The sequence below is a fragment of the Arvicanthis niloticus genome, chromosome 3 (genome assembly GCF_011762505.2).
Source record: "Arvicanthis niloticus isolate mArvNil1 chromosome 3, mArvNil1.pat.X, whole genome shotgun sequence".
Classification (NCBI taxonomy): Eukaryota; Metazoa; Chordata; class Mammalia; order Rodentia; family Muridae; genus Arvicanthis; species Arvicanthis niloticus.
The window spans coordinates 92,580,009-92,600,911 of record NC_047660.1 but is presented as its reverse complement, the minus strand read 5'-3'; the positions used below and the strand labels follow the sequence as shown (position 1 = coordinate 92,600,911).

Sequence of the window (20,903 nt, the reverse complement as noted above, 5' to 3'; positions counted from 1 at the left end):
ACCGCTGAGCCATCTCACCAGCCCCAAGACCCAAGCTTCTATGCCACACAGAGCTTCAGAATCTGTTGGCCACTTGGAAACAGCTTTTCCCTCTGCTGTTCCCTGACCCTGGTGGAAAGGGGAAAGCTGGGTCTGTCCAGTCAAGGCACAGATGCAAGGTGTCTGCTCCTTGATGAAGCAGCTCAGCCCTTCTCCTAGCCAGAACCATCACTATGAGCCAGGTCCCTTTTTGATCCCATGTTCTTGGGAGCTATGAAGGCAGTATGCTATGGGGAGGCCCCAACAAGGGACAGGTTAGGTATGTGGTGCTAATCATGATGGGACACCTAGAAACATGCGATTCCCAGGACCCTGCTGGACAGACATGTCCTGCAAAGGCTACCTGGTAAAAGCTGGTTCTCATGAGATTTTGGGCAACTTGTCAACTGCTTGGAAGCAGGCTCTACACCTTGATCACTCACTTTCCCAGCAGCATTTAGACTACATAAGCATGAGGGTCCAGGGAAGGAGAAAGCCTTGAAGGGGGCAGGGTCCCCTATTAGAGGATAGTTGTCTGTGGTGGAACAACCGGCTGTCTGTCCTCTGTGCAGAGGGAAGTACATGTGCCTGTCTATGATTAGAACCCATGCCCAGAGAACTCACACACCTATCTTTGAGTGTCAGGGAATAGGGCCATAAAGCTCCTTCTTAGTTCCAGACTCCAGTCCAGCTTGATAGGCCAAGATATCCAGCTTTTCTTAAACCCTCTTCCAGAACATGTTTCCATTTTGATTCTCGGGAACACTATCCTGGGCTCACCAAAAGCCACTAGGTTCATCGCCTAATTCTCAGGAAACCCAGGCCTTAAATAAGAATCCATAGCCTCAAGTCAATCCACTTGTCATCACTCTGGTCAACATCTTGTTTGGGATACAGATGTGAGGGTTAGAGTCAAAACTCCTAAATCCATTTCTTGGCTCTGATACATGTGGCTATGGAAACTTGTCACAGCTTCATAGGCTTTCCTAGCCTCTCTTTCCCATGTGGAAATTACTGTGGATAATAAAGATACCACCTTATTGTGCTGTGATGAAGAACACATAGCTCAGTCCCTCACACAGTGCAAATGCTCAGGGAATACTGACCATATTTTATGTGGCAGATGCCCAGTCTTAGAGGGGCCCTGAGAGAGCCCTGGGTCAGGATCTCTAGCTGTAAATGTGAAGGGGAAGCCAGAGGTCTGTGCAATATATTCATCTGGGCACATGTCCAGGACAGAGGAAGAGATGGCCTAGTCAGGTTCTGACTATGGGAGGAGGTGAGGGAGGGGCTTCCTGCCAGTCAGGAGTAACTTTTACACAAAATTAACATTGTTGTCATCTGAGGGACAGGCAGGGAATATTGACTATCCTTGCAAGGAGACCTGATAACCTAGCACCAGAAAGCCACCTGCCATGTCATTTATAAGATGTTTGCAGATTGCTGGGTCAGGGAAAATTACAAGAAGCTGGCTTCACCCTGAGGGTGGGAGGCAGGGAGGGCACTCTGGAAGAGGCTAGGAGACCAGGGAGTTGAGATCCTGGAAAGGTGAGTATGGGATAAAGCTAAGCTTCCCAGCAGCTCTAAAACACAAGCTTCTTGGGGACCTCCCAGGGAAACTCGATTCTCCCGAAATGGCCATAGCACGCAGTCTTCTGGTAGATGGGCTTTTTCAGATCCAAGTCCCTGCACAGTCAGAGGAAGCAAAGGTCATTTTTAAATGGAAAATGGTAGTGAGCTCTAGGGGTAGTCCTAGGAGAGGCTTTCCCTCCCACACCTGCAATCTCTCTATACCGCAGTGCTATCCTGTTTAGGTTAAGAAGTGGAAGCTCCAAGGTCAGAGACAGTTGTGCACTAACATGCCAGGGCCAGGATATGAACTCTACCTGAGGTAACTTTCTCTACTCTACTCCACTGGTTTAGCCAAGGCCAGTGGCTCTCGTGGCCAAGAACCAGAGATTTGGGATGTCATGAAAGCATGTAGGAATACAGTTGCCTACTGGCTTCTTAGATATCTGTCCTGAGATGCTCCAGCTGCTCAAAGATGGACTCATTAGGGCTAATATCTGCTGGACCTCCTTCTGCTTAAAAGCAGACATCCCACATTGGGGGCATGTACTGGTCTATAAGTCCAGGCACTATGCTGAGGGGCCAGGCACTCGAGACCCTCCTGTTGTAAGTGCCTGAAAAGTCCTTTCTGTTTGGGTGTCCACCTGAGTGAAGGAGTGGGAAGGTCCAGGCCAACAGCAGCATAATGGCACTTTTACCTGACAATAACACCAGGCCGGAGGTCAAAGTTCTTGTTCACCACCTCTAGCAGCTCCCGCTCGGTCTTCTTGGAGGTCCCGTAGGTGAAGATGGAAATGGACAGAGGTTCTGCCACACCAATGGCATAGGACACCTTCAAGAAAGATCTGGTTCAGGCACTGAGCCTCTCACAGACTTTACAGTGCAGAGGCAGCAGGCACCACACTTCTGCCAACAGGACCCTACCTCTCCTGACCGGCATATCTCTGTCTTCTGGTATGCTCTCTCCTTCCCTAGTTTGCCAGGGCTCTAGACACAGTAGCCAGTGCAATATATGCAGAGATGCAACCAATGACAAAAAGAAGGATTTCCCACTGGGCTGATGTCTCCCTACTCCAGGTTGGGCTGGAGTCTTTGGTAAGGACAGGAAGGAAGGATTAGAGTAGGTGGGGACAACCTACCTGAACAAGCACTCTCCGGCAGAGTCCAGCCTTTACCAGGGACTTGGCCACCCAGCGGGCAGCATAAGCTGCTGAGCGGTCCACCTTGGTGTAGTCCTTTCCAGAGAAGGCACCACCACCATGGGCACCCCAGCCTCCATATGTGTCCACAATAATCTTGCGGCCTGTGACACCTGCATCCCCCTGCAGAGGGAGACAAATGGACAAGAAATGAGAACCACTGATACTGAATGCCAGATTGGGCAGAACAAACTACACTGAGTCTCCTGTGAGCATTCTCAAAGGCCCCTTTAATCGGGCAGAAACCATGAGTTTTTCTCATCTCAGTTCTTCCTGGCACTGACCAGCTCTAAAAATTAGACAATCTGTCAAAGCCTCATTGGAAAGTTCTGGAGATGGGCCAGAGGTCATCTGGGATCATGCCTTCACTTTTGAGTCCACCATAAGAAGCCATCCACCCGCAGTAGGAATTGTACTGCAATAAATACAACCCTGGGCTGTCATCCTGGCCAGTGCCACCATGTGGCTCACTTCACAAGTGTGCGCTGTGCAGCAGCAGTTCCAAAAAAACACCTTTAAATGGAGCTAGATTTAACAATGTGGGGAGAATCCAGTAACTTTAAGCCTATTTAGAGAATCACACTTTGTACTTACCTGTCTGGACTTTGACACATCCTTCAAGAAAACAAGGAACTTAACCTTCTGCCTTATTCTAACACTATTTGATCATAGGAGCTATTATGGGGGCTCAACCTTGCGACAATGCTCTCAATTCTTCTAACCCCTACCTCCTCCGTGGTCTTGTGTACATATAGCTGTATCCGCTTTTATAAAACTCACCTCTGCTCTCCTGACAATAATAGCTGGAAAGCCCCATAGCAAATTTTGAGCAAGTCAGCCATGTGCAAGTACTACAGAGATGAGTGAGTGCATGACCAAGTAGGGAGACATGACAGTGGCTGTGGGCAGGCATGGTGACATTTGGAATGGCTGGGTGGGAGGGCTTGACAGCACTAAATGGGAGACTCCTGTGACCACCTCCCTCTTTTTCCATATTGACACATATACAGAGGGTCTTCAATGTCAGCCAAAGTTCACTGAGCACAATTAATTCATGAGCAGTCACTGCTGAGATACTCAGAACTACATCTTGTCATCTGTATACTCTGGAGCACGAACAGTCCAGTCATCAAGAGCCAGCAACAGGGCCTTATCCAGAGACAAATACGCACCTGGGGACCTCCAATGACAAACCGTCCACTTGGCTGCAGGTGGTAGATAGTATCTTCATCCAGGTACTTGGCTGGCACCACAGCTTTGATCACCTGTTCCTTCAGGGCCTCTCGCATGGCTTCCAGTGTGATGTCTTCGTTGTGTTGCACAGAGATGACTATGGTATGGATGCGCACAGGAATGACTGCACCATTATCCTGCATGTACTGAACTGTTACCTGTCCATTGGGGGAGATACTGTGAGGCCAGGCCTGAGCTGAGGGCACATGGCTGTCAGGCACAAATCTCCAGGAGGCAGCCTGAGCTCCCAAGGGGCCAAGAGAGTCCCATTGTCCCTAAAGGATCTTTGGAGAGTGAATATGACACATACTTATATTTGTTAATTTGCTCAGTACTGTGATGACAGCATTAAGGCACACATATGCGGCACTATCTTTCAACTGTGATGACCAGAGACTGCCAGTGCTAATGACCTTCTCTGGCCAAAACCCTCTGGCCACTTCCCATGGACATCCCCCACTTTGATGAGTGAACACAGGAATTCATTGGCAGAGACAAGGGTACGTTGGTCCTAGAATGTGAAGGACCATGAAGGATCTTTAGCCAAGGCTATATTTGTTGGCATATAGAACCTCTGAGACAGAGAGAAGGAGCCTGGCAAGTGGCCCTCTGCCCTTAGTAAAGGATCCTGGAAGTACATTGGGACCAGCAGACTTTGCCAGCTGTGTGGACAGGATGAAAGAGACTCTAATCAGGACTGTTAAGCTAAAAGGGCAGGAAGCTCTGAATCCACATTGTTTTGGTGCTTTGCCAAAAGAAGGAAGAGTGGTACGCACGGGGGTGGGGTGGGGGGGGTGGCTAGGAATCAGAATCCTGCTTAATAAGGTCCTGTCAGGGCAAGCCATGGAGACCTCTCAAATATTTATTTCTACCATGTCCAGTTCTGTTCTTATCCTATGTATTACCAATTAAGATCAAAGATATCACAGTGAGGGAGCTATCATGCCTCCCACACTTTACAAGTGACATAAACAAAAAGATCAAAAATTGTCTGACATTATACAGTCAGTTTGTGAGAAGCTCAAGATCCAGACCTTGCTCAAGCTGAACCAAAGCTTGTCGGTCCCACTGTAGCGTAGACAAAATGCTAGTAGAGACTCTGCCCTCTAATGACATGTCACTGGGCACAGATACATATCTCAGGTGGCAAGGAAAAGCAGGTAGGTCCACTTAGGTTTGCAAAGTGGAAGGGTTGGTGGGAGGTTAGCAGATGAGGAGGTCAAGAAAGATGCAATGGGTGAACAACCTTTCATGCTAGAAGCCATGATATAAATTGGTCGCCATTTTGCCTGTTCTATAGACAACAAAACTTAGGTAGTACCACAATGGAAACACTTGGGTCAAGATCACATGCAAGAGCTGAGTCCTGACCCAGAGATGTATAGCCAAGGCTCTGTTTAGAAGAAAGTTGCTACTTAAGATCATGAACTATATGCTGAATGACAGGGTCCATGCTGTCCAAGACAATATGTACCTATCAGAGCAGTATGGTCTGATAGCTTATGGTCATTAGATGCTCACAGCAGTGTGCTTATAGCAAAAACCTAAGTAGGGGTCTGGCTGGCTGACTAGGTAGCACAGAATAGTTTTCTATCCTAACCCTGCAGCAAGCAGTCCCTTGCTGGAGCTGTGCTGAAACATGGTCTCTGCTTGGCCAACGTGTGTTAGGTGGTCATCCAAAGCTATCTGTCACTTTCCAGTCTTTCAGCTAAGATCAAGTATAGCCAATGGGGTACATATCAGAATTCTGCTCAGTCCTGCTGGTCCAAAATGCAACAGAGAGACATCCAGAGGAAGAGGTATAAAGAGGTCTGGCCACCTACCATCTGACCCTAGTGTGATAGGCAGGTGCAAAATCATTTAGGACTGACAGTTAAATCCTGCACTTTCCACACATGGGAATTATCCTCACATAGGACTCCACAAGGGGGAGCTAGAGTGGGGATGGGGACTTCCAAAAGAGGAGACCCTTAGCAGGCTGTAGGATCAGAATTATCATGTAGCCTTGGAAGGAGGTTCAGTCTTGAGGCAATTCCCCAACCTAGCTGTTTTCCACTGAGCCCTGATGTCTCTGTCCCCACTGGGCAAATACCAGGCTGCATCTTTGCAGAACTGGCAGAGAAAAGGCCCGAGCTCTGCTCTTATCTCGTCATGTCAGCAAATACGGAGAAAAACACGATATGGAAAAAAAAAAAGAGCTCTGACCTGGGACAAAAATAGCCACTGGGCTGCCAGCTCTGATTCTCGGTATCAGCAGCAGAATTTGTTCAGGTGGAAAGACTCATCCTGGTCACAGTCAACACAGGTGACAATGGAAATCCTTTACAAAGAGGCTGTGGAGGAGGAGGCCTGCTACTGTCCTAGCACAACACTCTCTGCATAGAGGCAGACCTAGCAGGCAGCTGGGCTGCCCAGTGTCTTGTGGCCCCCTGTAATAGGCATATATACTGGACTCTTATAGAGACTCAATGCATCCTCTCAGGAAAGGGAATTCCATTAGACTCCCTCTTTCTCTCAGTGCTCCTACACCTTGGAAGTCTCTTTCTTGTGCAGGGGAAATGAACGAGCTCTTTCTTACTGCAGGTGCAGTAGCTCAAAGCATTCCCTCTGTTCCTCTCTTACCAGAGGGAAAGGAAACGTCAGGGGGTCTGTTGTCTTCTGCCCACCTCTACTTTGGGATTGTCTTTTCTGTGGAACAACACATTTCTAAGCCCTTTCCTTTGATACCACCACAGTCTACATGTTAGCTCTTCTGTCCCAAAACCTCCAGCAATACCTGAGAGATGCTGATGACCCCAACTCTACCTTGAGAAGCATACGAATAGCACAGAACGCCCTAAGAAAATGTTCTATTAGGACCATAAGCACACTCAGTTGCCCCAAGTGGAGCCAGTGTGATACTTCTGCCCAGAGAGAAGAATGCATTTTGGTGGCTGAAATGACTAGACATAGCTTGATGCACTATAGTGGGTCATAAAAGCATCTAATGCAATTACAAATACAAGAGGGAGAAAGAGAACAGTCTGGTGGGGGCCACAAGTGGCATTCACAAGGATATGGGCATTGCTGCCCTCAAAGAAAAAAAACACAAATAAGATAAAGGATGGTACACAAGCCCTGTGACCTAAGGATGAGCCTAGTGGAATGATGCTGGTGAATTGGAGACGCTAAAAAAAAGGACTGGCAGAGGAAAGTTATGGTGGGATACCATGAAAGTCTGAATTCTGGAATGACAAGTGGATTCTGCCCTCCTCTCACAGGAAGTGAAAACTTATATAGAGAATTCTGAAGAGGTGGTGAAGATGAGGAAAAAATTAACTGCAATTCTCAAACAGGGACAACCTGTTGGGAGCCTAGAAAATTATTACTGGCTTGGATGAAGAAGGAGGGACCGGTCCAGGAAAGGCTGAACTACAGTGAGAGGGATACTCATCTGGGGAAACATGAGACACTAGTACCATAAAGACAGATGGCACCAAGCAGGCCCGGGGAATGTGTTGTGCTCCACTCAGTCCCCTGCTGAGGAAAAGATGACAGTGAGCAGCACGTGGTAGGCTTTCAGCCTGTGAGCCTACGAAGTGAGTGGGAAATGGGGCTGCTGATGTGGAGTGACCAGGGTTAGAAGATTCAGGAGCCAAATGTGTGAAGAGATGGAGAAAACATGTAGGGGAAAATGTGCCAAGACCTTGGGACATCATACTTTGGAACATGGAAAAGGAGCCAGGGCAGGTAGCCATTGGCCAAAGGTCATTAGGAGACTGAAGAGTGTTAGGAAGCCTCCATGTGTGCTAATGTTTGCATCACCTCTGTCCTTCAAATAGAAAGGGATTTCAACATGATGGGGAGGAGGGAGGTCAAGGCCCACAGGGCTAGAATGGGACATGTCAAGGGTAAAGACATGGAAAAGGGTCCCAGAGAGATGGCCTGCTCATGGTAGGAAGGCCTAGGCACTCATAAAGGCAGGGGCCACCATGTCTGAAACTGGTGAGATAGAAAATGAATTACCATCCGAGTCTACATATGCCAACAAAATAAAAATAGAATTATTTTTAAGCCTGTCTGATTTTTTTTGAATAATTTTATATTAAATTTTGATGAGGGTAAGGATGGGAAATGTGTCTAGAGTAAGAGAGTTCCAAATAAGTGATTCCTCTTAAAATGGATAATGCTTTGGGTGCCTAAGCAGAACATTTTCATCTTAAAAATAGCATGATTAAGGTGTAATCAACCACTTTCTAATTAGATCTGAGGCTCCCTCCACAAGAGGAAATGCGTGTCTGACATGGTAAACCCCATGGCTGGGGAGAGCAGAGCCCTAGTGAAGAACCTACTACTGTTTTACTAAACAGACATGATGTGAAGCCGACTTCTAAATATTTACTACCAAACTGCTAATGTGTTAACCTTGGTTGGAGAAGGCCTTGTCTGCAGTGGGTGATAGCAATGCAGAGACTCGTGGCTGATCAAAGTGCTGAGGATAACTGTTGAGTGCCTATTCCTAAATGGAATGTTTCCATCTCCTCGAACATTCAGGAACAAGGTAGAAGAGAGGGTGGAAAGAATACAAGAAGAGCCAGACGTCAGGGAAGAGGGCTGTGGAATGCTGTCTTCTGGATATGACATGGCATTGCACCCATCAATCCACAGGAGCTTTGGATCTCTGCATGATATCTGCACAAGGCTGGGCCCATTAACGTTTCATTATGGATAGGAGAGTGGCTCATAACATCCCACTCTCCCCGAGCAACTGCAGGCAATAAATGGTCAGTTACAACTTCATTCAAATAAGTGACCCCTTACCCATGTTCATGCAAGCAACTGTAATTAAATGCTGTGGGTTATCCATACAAAGAAATACATAAAAGTGGGAGGGAGGACTTGTTAGAAAAAAGGAGGGCTTGATGGAGGTGGGAGGGAGATAAGGGAGAATAACAGGGCACGTAACCAAGCATGTGGGGGGGTGTGCATTTGTGTATAACAGGACATACAACCAAGCATGTGGAGTGCATGCATGGGGGGGGGGGGTGTATAATAGGGCATGTAAGCAAGTGTGTGTGTGTGTGTGTGTGTGTGTGTGTGTGTGTGTGTGTAATAACAGGGCATGTAACCAAGCATGTGAGTGTGTGTGTGTGTGTGTGTGTGTAACATGACATACAACCAAGCATGTATGTGTGTGTATGTGTAATAACAGGGCATGTAACCAAGCATGTGAGCGTGTGTGTGTGTATGTAACATGACATACAACCAAGCATGTGTGTGTGTGCATGTGTGTAATAACAGGGCATGTAACCAAGCATGTGAGTGTGTGTGTGTGTGTGTGTGTGTGTGTGTAACATGACATACAACCAAGCATGTGTATGTGTGCATGTGTGTAATAACAGGGCATGTAACCAAGCATGTGAGTGTGTGTGTGTGTGTGTGTGTGTGTGTGTGTGTGTAACATGACATACAACCAAGCATATGGTATCTGTGTGTGCATGTGTGTGTGTGTGTGTGTGTGTGTAACAGGACATACAACCAAGCATGTGATGTGTGTGTGTGTGTGTGTGTGTGTGTGTGTGTGTGTGTGTATGTGTGTAACAGGGCATGTAACTAAGCATGGGGGTGTGAGTGGGTGGTTGTGTGTGTGTGTGTGTGCATGCATGTGCATGTGTTGTAAATGAATGAATTAAAATATAGATACTTTTAAAGCATTTTGGCAAGTGACAATAAATACGTATTACGTGGGGAAAATGTGCCCAGAACCCAAATGATTTGGTGTACTTGAAGTTTCTGTAGGGAGGTCTGCAGGGTTGATGGATGCAGCTCACCTGAGTCTTAGAATCAGGTCTCAGCCAGGGAAGGACACCAGAGCGCCTCAGATCTGCCATCCGGGTGTTGAGTTTGTGAGCGAGTACAATGGTAAGGGGCATGCATTCCTCTGTCTCATCAGTGGCATAGCCAAACATCAGACCCTGGAGTAGGACAACTGCTTTAGAACTCAGGGCAGCAATATTCTCCAAATCTTTTACTTTATTTGGTACTTCAACCGTTATGCAGTATCTCTCTCACACACAGAGAACACTGCTGAGTTTGGCATTTTAGAAGACATTGCCTCTGACCCCCAACACTCTGGCAGGAGGACACAAGCCTACATGTGTCATCATCAATCACAGGCTTCTACCACACAGCCTGACATTGCTGCCAGGTAGCACTGCTCAACTTACTGCAGGCATGATCCTCCCCAGATGGTCAGAGTGATGAGACCACCCAAGAGTGTAATTAAGTCAGCAGGCTTCTCCTCACGGATCATAGCTCAGTCCAAACACAGCACACTGGTCCACCCATCACACAGTTGACATACCTGATCTCCTGCACCAACATCCTCTTCAGTTCTGTCTAGGTGGACACATTGGGCAATATCTGGGGACTGCTGCTCCAGAGCCACTAGCACATTGCAGGTCTTGAAGTCGAAGCCTGGGCAGAAGCAAGCCGAGCGGGGACAGGCGTCAAGACAGAACTATAAGTTTCTTGGTGGACTTCTCAGTGACTGCTGTGGCATTTAGTGTTAGGGGTGGTAGCCTCTGGTTCACAGTTGAGGCCCAGGTTGTTGAAAGACCACATATTAGCCTCCATGGTCACGTAGAACTCTTTTAAAAGAGAAGATTCTCCGTGATATATTTTACTGTATTCAATTATACCTTGGTTTAAAAAAAAAAAAAGTATATCCTACACAGAAATGTGACAGCCCACAACAGTGGTACAAACCCGACAGCATCAAGGATATTCTGACTGATGAACAGGTGAGTTACATATGACCTTGCTCCCCTAGGTATCCCAGAGAACCCTCCAGAATCCCACTTGAAAACCAAAGGACTAGTAGGGCATGGTGCCTGCTGTAATCTCAGCACTTTTGAAGTGAAAACAGACAGCCACTTTTAGCTAATCTAGACTACTTTGAACCCTGTCTACGAGAAAGGAAAAGAAAGAGAAAGGGCGATGGATATAGGAAGAGAGGGAAGGAGAGAGGGATGGAGGGGCAGAGGGAGAAAAGAGAGAATATCACCGCAGTGATTGAAAATCAAGGGTCTTTCAAACGTATCATTTAGAAGCCCAACTATATGCCTTACCCATATGTATATGTGTGTTTATTATTTACACACATGCTGAATAATAAGTACCATGAATATGAACCATTGAGAGAGACTCCTAGAGCTGGGGTACTATGACAAAGCTACAACTCTGGGACCAAGTCCCCCTCTGCAAAGCTGCAGTGTGAAGTTGAGGTGCACCTCTGCATGCTATGTGCTTGTTCAAGGAAGCCTCACTAACAGCTACCCCAGTCAGGGAGCCAGAACTCCTTTATACAACAAACTTAGGTCTAGCCTTAAGGATGTGTACTTTTCCACCTCCCCTACATTTCTCTGGATGAAATGTTCCTCCTCTGGCTCCGCCCCCAATACCTAAACTTGACCAGCTCCCAGTTAGTGTCCTTGGACATTTACCCATGCAGTTCTATTCCCCTGTTGCATAAGATGAAAAGAGATTCACATAGAAAACCTCAGAGTTGATCATTTGAAGCCAAGCAGACCCTTTACCCCAAGCATGTGGCTTTTTTTGTTCTTTGCCCCCTCCTCACCCCCACTATTCCCCAGTGAATGTTTTTGATGTAGAAATCAATGAATAATCTTTAGAGAGGTGCCAAGGGCTCTGCTCTATCTATTAAGATTTTTTTCATTTTGCCTGATCATTGAGTCGAAATAATAGCTCCTCCCAGTGCTAACTGAGTTCAATTTTGCCATAGTTGGGCTCTGTCACTTAGCCCTGTCTAAAGAACACTGTCTTATGAAAATTTTCTTTGCAACCAAATACAAGGCATGGTATTGAATAAAGTATAGATGCACGTAAGTAAATTGACTTCTAAGAGTATAACAGGGAAAGGCTATACATGGTAAAATCCCAAAATGCTGTTCTTCAGGATGATAAGTTTCTTCTATAATGGTCACACATCTTAAGTGGGAAAATTAACTTGCATGTATTGTTTCTCTTCCCAGACATTCTAAAACATCCCCACACCCCAAGAAGTGGTCTTTCTCATGACTTTTCTAGGTCAATTCATCTGACCTCTGGAAATTGAAAGAAGTCTAACAGAGACTCAAATGGAATTTTTTTTTTTAGATAAATAAATCTGAATAATTAAAACTGAAATTACATGAATATTTATTGCTAGAGGCTATAGTCGAACCTTGAAGGAGTAAAGTCTGAGCCCTTTCCAGGAAACTGGTATGGATAATGGGCAGATGGAAGCTCCACCAAAATGCCTTTGCAAACAGGTGCCATGCCCCAAGTCTTCTGACACATCCCCAGGCCTAGCCTGAACCTCTTCCCTGGGTTCTACCTAGCATGGGTGCTAACCTGGGCTTCGCAGTCTCTTTCACCTGTAATTAGGCCCAGGTGCTTGAAAATGAGGCCTCATTTTCTGTATCTATAGTGAAATGCAGTATAGCTCACTGAAAAGTCCAGGAACACCCACCCTGGTGGTGTCTCACTGTGTTTATGATCTAAGCCAGGATATCCTTATTTGCATAAGAAACACTCCAGGGTATTCTGGAATGATGAAGTCAGATGACATAAGCAGACACTAGCACCTGTGATTGGTACAGAGTATGCTGTCACTGGAGGGCTGCCCCCTTCATTATAAGCTTCATTTAAAGCTTCTGCCAGCACAGGGAAAGCAGGACCTTAAATGAGATTTGTCAATAGTGATCAGGTACATGCTGGCCCCTCCAGCTGTAGTCCTCCACAGAAGGTGGCCAGACCTTGGTCTAGGAATGTTTACCCTCCAGACAGGATTTGTACTTCTATAAAATTGAAAGATAAGATTTGATTCAGGAAAATGGATACAGCAGAGACCTACATGCACATAGACCCAGCAAGCCCATCCTCACCCTTGGCAGAGTCATCATAGCCAATGTGCTTGATGGTGTCTCTCACCACCCGCTGGTAGTCAACCATGGCCACTGAGGTGATCTCCCCACACAGCAACACCATACCTGTCTTGCACACTGTCTCTGTAGGGAAAGGAAGATAGGTAAAAAGTCATGGGGCAGCAGACAGAAGTCCAAGTGTCTAGGCCTCTCAAAGCAGAGATGGGATGACTCATTAGGGGCTTCATGAGGAGTAGTTTCTAGGAAAGAATAACTGTGCCAACAAAAAGATCATCTCCAGCATTAATCACTGAGCATCTGCAAGTGTCGACAGATGAATGAAGCTTTGAAAAGAATGAGTTGTATTTGAGTTGTGTGCAAAGTACTCACTGATTCTGTTATCTTGGACAACCTACTTAACCTGTCTCCAGTCATGTAGCTTTCATAATCAACATGATGAATGCATATGACACATCTTCTCCCAACACATACACACACACACACACACACACACACACACACACACACACACACACACACACACAGCCCATGATGCCAGAACATGTAATCCTGATCCACAGACCAAAGCAGACCAACTTTCTCAAAAGGAATTTTTCAAGAACTGGAATCGTATGAATATTTACTCCCAGAAGTTCTCATGGAATCTTTAAAAACAAGAGCAAGAGCTTTATCTACAAACCTATTGTGGATACAGTGCCAGAATCTTATAGAAAGTGCCACTGTTTGTTTCAATACTGTCAGAGTGAGATCTACTCTCAGAGTAACATGAGTATATGTCATGGGCTAAGATGCCTCTAGAGAAGGGAAAAAGGTCTTCACAGAGGACAGGACACAGCACAGACAGTGACAGTGCATGCTGGTCTCCATGCTGGGGTCTCCTGCACCATAAGGTATGGCAAAGGGCCTGGTGTGAGCAGCACTGTTTCCCCATCAGTAAGGTCAGAGATTGGACATGGACCTTTCACACTCTGGAGTCAAGGGCTATGTTGTGTAACAAAGCCTTCAATCAGACAAAGACTTGATGCTGGAGAACTTATACCACAAACAACAGTAAAGGTATTTTGCCTACGTGGACCCCAAGAGGCCATGGGTGGATAGCATGGGTGGACAAGGGCTTCAGTGCTTTATTCAACACTGATGGCCTTTTGAAAAGCTGTCGGTTTGGGTGTGGATAGTTAATGGAACTGCTGGGTTTTCTTGCTGGTAAATGGAAGGCATAAATTAATTTAACATCTGAGGTAGTACTACAAACTAGGAAAGAAAATAAAAGGAGGCAGACATGCGTAGCCATCAAATGACAGCCTCAAGCATTTCCAGCTCTTCACTTTCTCTGAAGGATTCATCTAAGAACTTAGAAAGGCCTCCCCTTACCCCCAGATCCCAGTGAAACCTTTGCTAGGAAGGCCATGTTCCCACCAAGCCCTCTGCTAGTTTTGGTGGCGATGACATCTAACATCAACTCCTAGGTGAAGAATCTGTTTCATCATTAGAGATGTTTTCTGCCCTGATACAACATAAGAAAGTCACTTAAAGAAGAACTATCCTGTAGACAGGAGGAGACTGACTTTGGACTTGAATATGACTCTATGATCTATGTGCACCATGAACTTTGTCCAGCATACTCAAGTCTCCAGCAAAAAAGGGAACTTGTCTCTTACCACAGGCCACCTTGGCATTGGGGTCTTGCTTGAGGTGGGCATCCAGCACTGCATCACTAATCTGGTCACAGATCTTATCTGGATAAGAACAAACAAGTAACATAATTGGTAAGCATGGCAAACTTAAATGCTAAAATAGACATCGTATGAGTCAGCCTATCAAAGCTACCTATCAAAAATAGAAGGAATATTCTCTTATATATAAGAAATGAGAATTGTTTTGCCTAATAAATCCTTTTATACATTTTGAATTTTTCCCTATCCTTTGACAGTTTCACACACACACATAAATATATAATATAAATATAAATGCACAATATATGTTGCACATAACCAATCCCCATTACTCTCTCTTATTTCCTGCCCCTTATTTCCCTTTAAGCCTTTTCTTTAGGGCCCTCCTCTACTTTGCTGTTTTGTTTCGGTGACTCACTGAGTTTGACTGGGGTTGCCTGCATGAGTGTGGGTGTATTGTTATGTACCAAAGCATGACAGACTTGTCAGTGACTATACCACAGAGATAAAATGACCTTCCCTTCCTTCCCGCCATTAAAAGCCAATACAATAACTTCTTGGCTAGGTGTGAGGCCTCATGAGCCCCCAGAGATGAAAAGTATTTGAATTCTTAATTTCTTCTAATTCCTACCTCATTTTAGATGGCATGCGTTACATAAATTTATAGAATGCCTTAAAAGGAAAATACATTTCAAACCCGGCTCTTCTAAGAGTCTAAGCAGCTCACAATCACATTATACTAAGAAGTCTTTCATTCCCCAACGCTATTCCCTAGTGCTAACATCTAGAAAAGTTATGACTATAGTCTAACATCTTTCATAACGTCAGTAAGATTAGGTACTAAGTGACCAGACAAAGTCCATATTGAAGGATCCATAGATGCAAGCTAAAAGATGCAAAACAAACACCCAGGTAGATGGCAGCACCCATGATTTCCTCCACAAGGGAACCCATAGGCACCATTGCTGTTCGTGAGAACACTACCATAAGCAGCTCTCAGATCCTCCCTCTGGTCAGTCAGCCTCCTCTAAGTCAGATGTCCTGAAAGCTACGCTAAGATGGGGACTGACAAAGATTCAGCAAGAGCCGAGAACTAACGTTCTTCTGCTGTTTACCTTGAAGGACTCATAGTCTAACATGTAGATCACCAAATGACATTTTGCACAAATTCACTCCAGCTTTGCAATTAAAGTGTGTCTATTAACAAATTAAGAGATAAAGGTCTCCTATTTAAGAAATACTGTCTTTCACTTAATGTTCAAAATGCCTTGCAAAGAGTCTTTTCTTTAAGAGTGTTTTAAAGATATCTTTTTACTTGTATATATGCAAGTGTGTGATCTGTGTGGGAGAATGTAGACATGTGGGCACAGACATATATGGTATCTAGAAGCAGATGTTGGTCCTCTGAAGCTGGAGTGGATGCTGAGAACAAAACCCCAGTCTCCTGCAAAAGCAATGCGTGCCCTTACCACTGAGCATCTCTGCAGCCCCTGGAGATTACTGTTGAGCATTCAGATCCTGAGTCAAGGAGTTTAGCTACCAAATGTAGGTACTAAGATATTGATTAATTTGTCATTAAAGGGCAACTTTCTAATTTGAAATACATGATGGATTTTATTCTATCTATCCTCCTGCCAGTGGCAGATGCTGGTTTTAAATCTGGGAAGGTATGAGTCCACAGCCTCTGCCACTCGTATCAGTGAAGGCCTCCTGACATCCTAAAGTAAATTACATGGTAGCCAATATTGACCTGTCAGAATGCCTAGAAGCTATCTATAGGTTAACTACAGAAGACATCCAGAAATCCCATTCATTTACAGGGCCCAGCTTACATAAGGTACCACTATGTAGGGAAATACAGGTACAGGGAAAATTTAACAAGGTCTTGAAGATAGTTACTTGATATTTCCTAAATCCCTGAGAGACTTCCCTCTCTCTCCTCCCTCTCCCTCCCATCTGGGATTTTTGAGAGTCACCCAATGAAGTTTGCCTTGAACTTGCTCTATAGTCAAGGGTAATCTTGATGTCTTAACTCCCGTCTCCAGCTTCCAAGTACAGTGATTACAGTTCAAATCTTTTTGTGTGTGTGTGAAGCCACTAAATGCGGGGCCTTGCACAAGCTAGGAGGCAAGCTCTATCTATACTACTGAGCTACATCAATCCCTGGAAGAGTTTCTTTCTGTGGAGTCTGCTCAGGATTTCAGTTTCTATCACTCCATAGTCTTAAGACAGTCATTTTATCTTTCTGATAATGGAGAATTCTACCATGGAATGGTAAACGGGTCACCAAGCCTTCAAAGAAACCAACCAACTTGTACACTTAATTTATAGTAGAAAGTGAATAGTGAATGAGACCAATTGATAGGCTACTATTAAAAAGGCAAAACAGTCAGTGGATTGGCAGGTGTCTTCATGCTCTGTCCACTAAACACATTGCTGTTAGGTGCAATGAGCTTCACTTGAGGCATGTAGCCACTGAGAAGGACTCACTTGCTCTGGACATAGTATGTTCTTTTAAATATGGTTGACTATCAGAAACTATGGTGTTGCCCAGTGAGTGTCAAGTACCAGAGATACACCTATGACAAACAGCTGCACTACTGACATTTGAAACCAAATAATTATTGGTTATGGGGCTCGGTCATGTGTTGTGGAATATTTAGCTGCAGGTCTGGTCTCTACCGAACAATCTCCAAGAGGATCTTGCCTCCAGGCCCTAGGATATAACAATCAAAACAATGGTCCTAGATATAACAAAATGCTTCTGAAAGATGACAGTCTGGATTATCCTCAGTTGGGGGAACATGGGATAAGGCATACAGGTGTAGTGAACCAAAAAATCCAAAGTTTCAAGATATGAAGTTAAATCTCTTAGAGGGAGAAGGAAGGTAGGAAAATTAGTCTTGGTGACAAGTCAACACTCACCATATCACCCAGAATGGATGTGAATAAGTTCTCATTCAAGTCCTCAAATCAGTGTTCCTAACCCCAGGGTTCTCCTAGAACAATGGTTATCAACCTCAGAGTTCTTCTATATCAGTGGTACCTCAATGTGGTGCAGCAGAAGGAGCACCTCCTAAAAGCTGTTACAAATGAGAATTCTTAAGCATCTACCTATCTAGACCTACCAAATTGGACACTATGAAGGTAAGTCCCAGCCCTTGGCTTCATCAAGGCTTCTGGTGTGATGCCTCTGTACTACACAGCTTGACAACTTCTGTCCTAAAATCAGAACTTGTGACTACTCATGGTCCTGTCGCTGTCTCTAGCTTCTCACCACAATGTGTCCCCCTTTCAAGGACCAAAGCAATGCTTGATGGTTCCTCTTTAGCAGTGGTTCTCAGTCTTCCTGACCTTTAAATACAATTCTTCACGTCGTGGGAACCCCCAACCATAACATTATTTCCGATGCTACTTCATAACTGTAATTTTGCTACTTTTATGGACAATTCATAACAGTGTTTTCTGATGGTCTTAGGCGACCCCTGTGAAAGGGTTGTTCGACCCCTAAGGAGTCGAAACCCACAGGTTGAGAAGCAATGCTCTTTAGGAAGTTTATACAGTATCAGAAAGCATCTCTGAGATCCTTGCCATCTGGAGCTCTGTCTCGGCACCCATTAAAATGCAGTGCTACTCCTTTCTAACCTGTGCATGGTTCATGTGCAAAACCTGTTCCTATTTGAGAACCATTCTCCACTGACTTTAATAGGTCACTGGTAATAGATAAAAGCGTTACTCAAAAATATATTATTTAGTTTAATTCTGTTAGTACACATGGTACATAGCAACCAGCCCCTTGTTGCTGAGATGCTGAGTGGGCGGCATCATGGACCTAGGCTTCAAGATGAGTGACAGCTTTACAACCAGCTCACACTTTGTGCAAACAGTCTCTACAGCACTCGCTTGTATGAACCTTGTTTTTAAGGTACTTCGTAAAAGTGACTCTCTGGGCACTGGCTGGGGATAGCAGGCTTGCCTGAGTTCAGGACAACTTACTTACCTGGATGCCCCTCTCCTACAGATTCTGATGTGAACATGAAGGCTCCCTCTTCACTCAGAGAACGGTCACACAAGCCATCCACAGGTCCATTCATTGTGTCACACTTTTCGACTTCACTTCTCCAAGGTGACAACTTCAAAGCTGAAACTTTGCCTGTAGTTTCTTTTTTTCTTTTTTCTTTTTCCTCCCCCTACAAACCCAACAGGCAGATCTTTGGCAGAATCACGAAGAGATGACTTCTGCCTAAGTGCCTATGAGCCTATGAGGGCAGGGTAAGGATGGGCAAAGAGGGAGAGAGTGGATGGAATACAGATGTGTCGCTCCCGGCTGATCACAGCTTGCTCCCAGGTGACTCCTATATATGGAAAAGTGAAAGTGCCTGAATAACCAAGTAAGGACAATGGAGGAGTCCATTTCCTGGGAGGGGAGTCTTTTTACCTTGAGGAATTTCAGCCTTCAGCTCTGATGTCTCACGTGGGAAGCCTGTGGTCCATGAGAGACAAGGAAGGTTGTTTAGCTTCTCGGACCGGAAGTGCCTCTCCGACTTCCTTCAACTCCTTAGCTGATCTCTGAGTGGTTCCTGGGACACCATCCCACTCTGGAGATTTGGAGGCCTGGAGTTACTCACAGGCAGCCAGAAACTCTCCCAGAGATTTGGTATGGGCTAAGGTTGCAACACTGTGCGGCTCTGTTGTGAATGCCTCCCTCCACCCCCACACCTGATCTGGATTGGGCTCACCCCCTCTACCTTCTGAGGGCAGAACAGGAGCCAAGAGCATGCACCTGCACTCTGAACCAGCTGTACCATTACACAACGGATTCGTTTTAGTTCGAGGGAAATCCTTGGCGTCCGCATTTTTTCCCCCGGCCACAAGAAATCACCTAAGCTGTCAATGTCTGTAAGAGACCTGCAAACAAATTAACAAGCTAGAGGTTTGGTAGTGGCGGTGGTGGGTGATCCAGGACACAAAGATTATTACTTTTTTTTTTTTTTTAATGAAATGTGAGAAACAGATCCATTATGTGCAAATTAGTTTACATGTGATAAACTTCCATGAATTCAGTTTTGTTCCTCTCATAAACACCCAGTTCCTATAACTTCCTCCTTCTTTTTGCTTTGCCCAAGGAGTATGCAGGATTGACTGACAGTGTCCTTAATTAGCTTGTGTCATAAATGATAGCGTCTGTCGGCAGCTTTTCTCCTACTCTCAGATCTATGATATTTGAATAATGAGGAGGTAGCATCAGACAGGAGAATGGTAAGAAACCAGTTCCTTTTAGAATACAGTAAAAAGTAACCAACCAAAGCTTTGTGCATACAGAGTGGACTAGCAGAAGCTCGAAACAGGAGGAAATGAGGCCCAAAACAACTAACCTTAGTGACTAAAACCTCTCCTGCACCTTCACAGACACTTAATACATTTTTTCCAGCACAAATTCTAGTACTCCATAACTTGAGGGTAGTTAATCAACACATTCACTCTAAAAAATTAAAACTATATTAAATTAAAAATTAAAACTATATTAAATCGATGTGTGATGCTATGAGGCAACTTGTAAGTACACAGCTATCAAAGCACCTAACAGGAAGTGAGCTAACTTGCTTAGGCACAAGACTGCTATCCGGGTGGGAGTGGAAAGAACCCTGGGAAGGGACAGAAAAATGAAGGATCAGATTGGAATTTTAGATCAAATGGCCAACACACAAGATCTTTCCTGCTTGTTCTGAAAGTATTTCAACATCATTGTCTCTTTGTAAATTACTTTTAGGTACACTAGTTTCAAGCCTAGAAACAGTACAAGCTAATGTTTAATTTGAACCATAGACCTAGGTTACGCCAGCTAAGTAGAGCTGTTATAAATTGTGTTATAAATTTGCTTCAAATGTGGCCTAAAGTCTAAATATCAAGAATCCTTCAAAGTTCTTAGATCCAGCAAGGAGACAGAAAACAAGACACCTCTCTTTTGAATTCCAAAATGAGTAATAACATCATGGGGCAGAAGGTGCCAATTAGAAGGTGTCCTTGCAAAAATGTGTGCCACCAATTCAAAGTAAGAGAAGAATCCTGTAGGCAACTGATTCAAGCCTAGCTCCTATGTGAGGTCTGTACAACACGGCCACTAAAGATGAGGATGCCTCATGTTTTTACATAAAATAAGTAACAAGAACTCATAGAATATGGCAGATGGCCAGGCGGTGGCGGCGCACGCCTTTAATCCCAGCACTTGGGAGGCAGAGGCAGATGAATTTCTGAGTTCAAGGCCAGCCTGGTCTACAGAGTGA

The 20,903-nt window shown here is 45.0% G+C and overlaps 1 protein-coding gene across 1 annotated transcript; it reads right to left on the bottom strand.

The window, feature by feature from the left end:
- Window positions 1-240: 240 nt before the first annotated feature.
- On the bottom strand, window positions 241-19,277 carry Mat1a (methionine adenosyltransferase 1A). The gene is made up of 10 exons (XM_034498821.2): window positions 19,058-19,277; window positions 18,620-18,974; window positions 14,605-14,682; window positions 12,947-13,069; window positions 10,363-10,475; window positions 9,830-9,973; window positions 3,959-4,177; window positions 2,727-2,909; window positions 2,286-2,419; window positions 241-1,704 (listed from the first exon to the last, which is right to left on the bottom strand). The coding sequence occupies exons 2-10, from the start codon at window positions 18,711-18,713 to the stop codon at window positions 1,602-1,604; spliced, it is 1,191 nt and encodes a 396-aa protein (XP_034354712.1). The 5' UTR covers window positions 18,714-18,974; window positions 19,058-19,277; the 3' UTR covers window positions 241-1,601.
- Window positions 19,278-20,903: the final 1,626 nt, after the last annotated feature.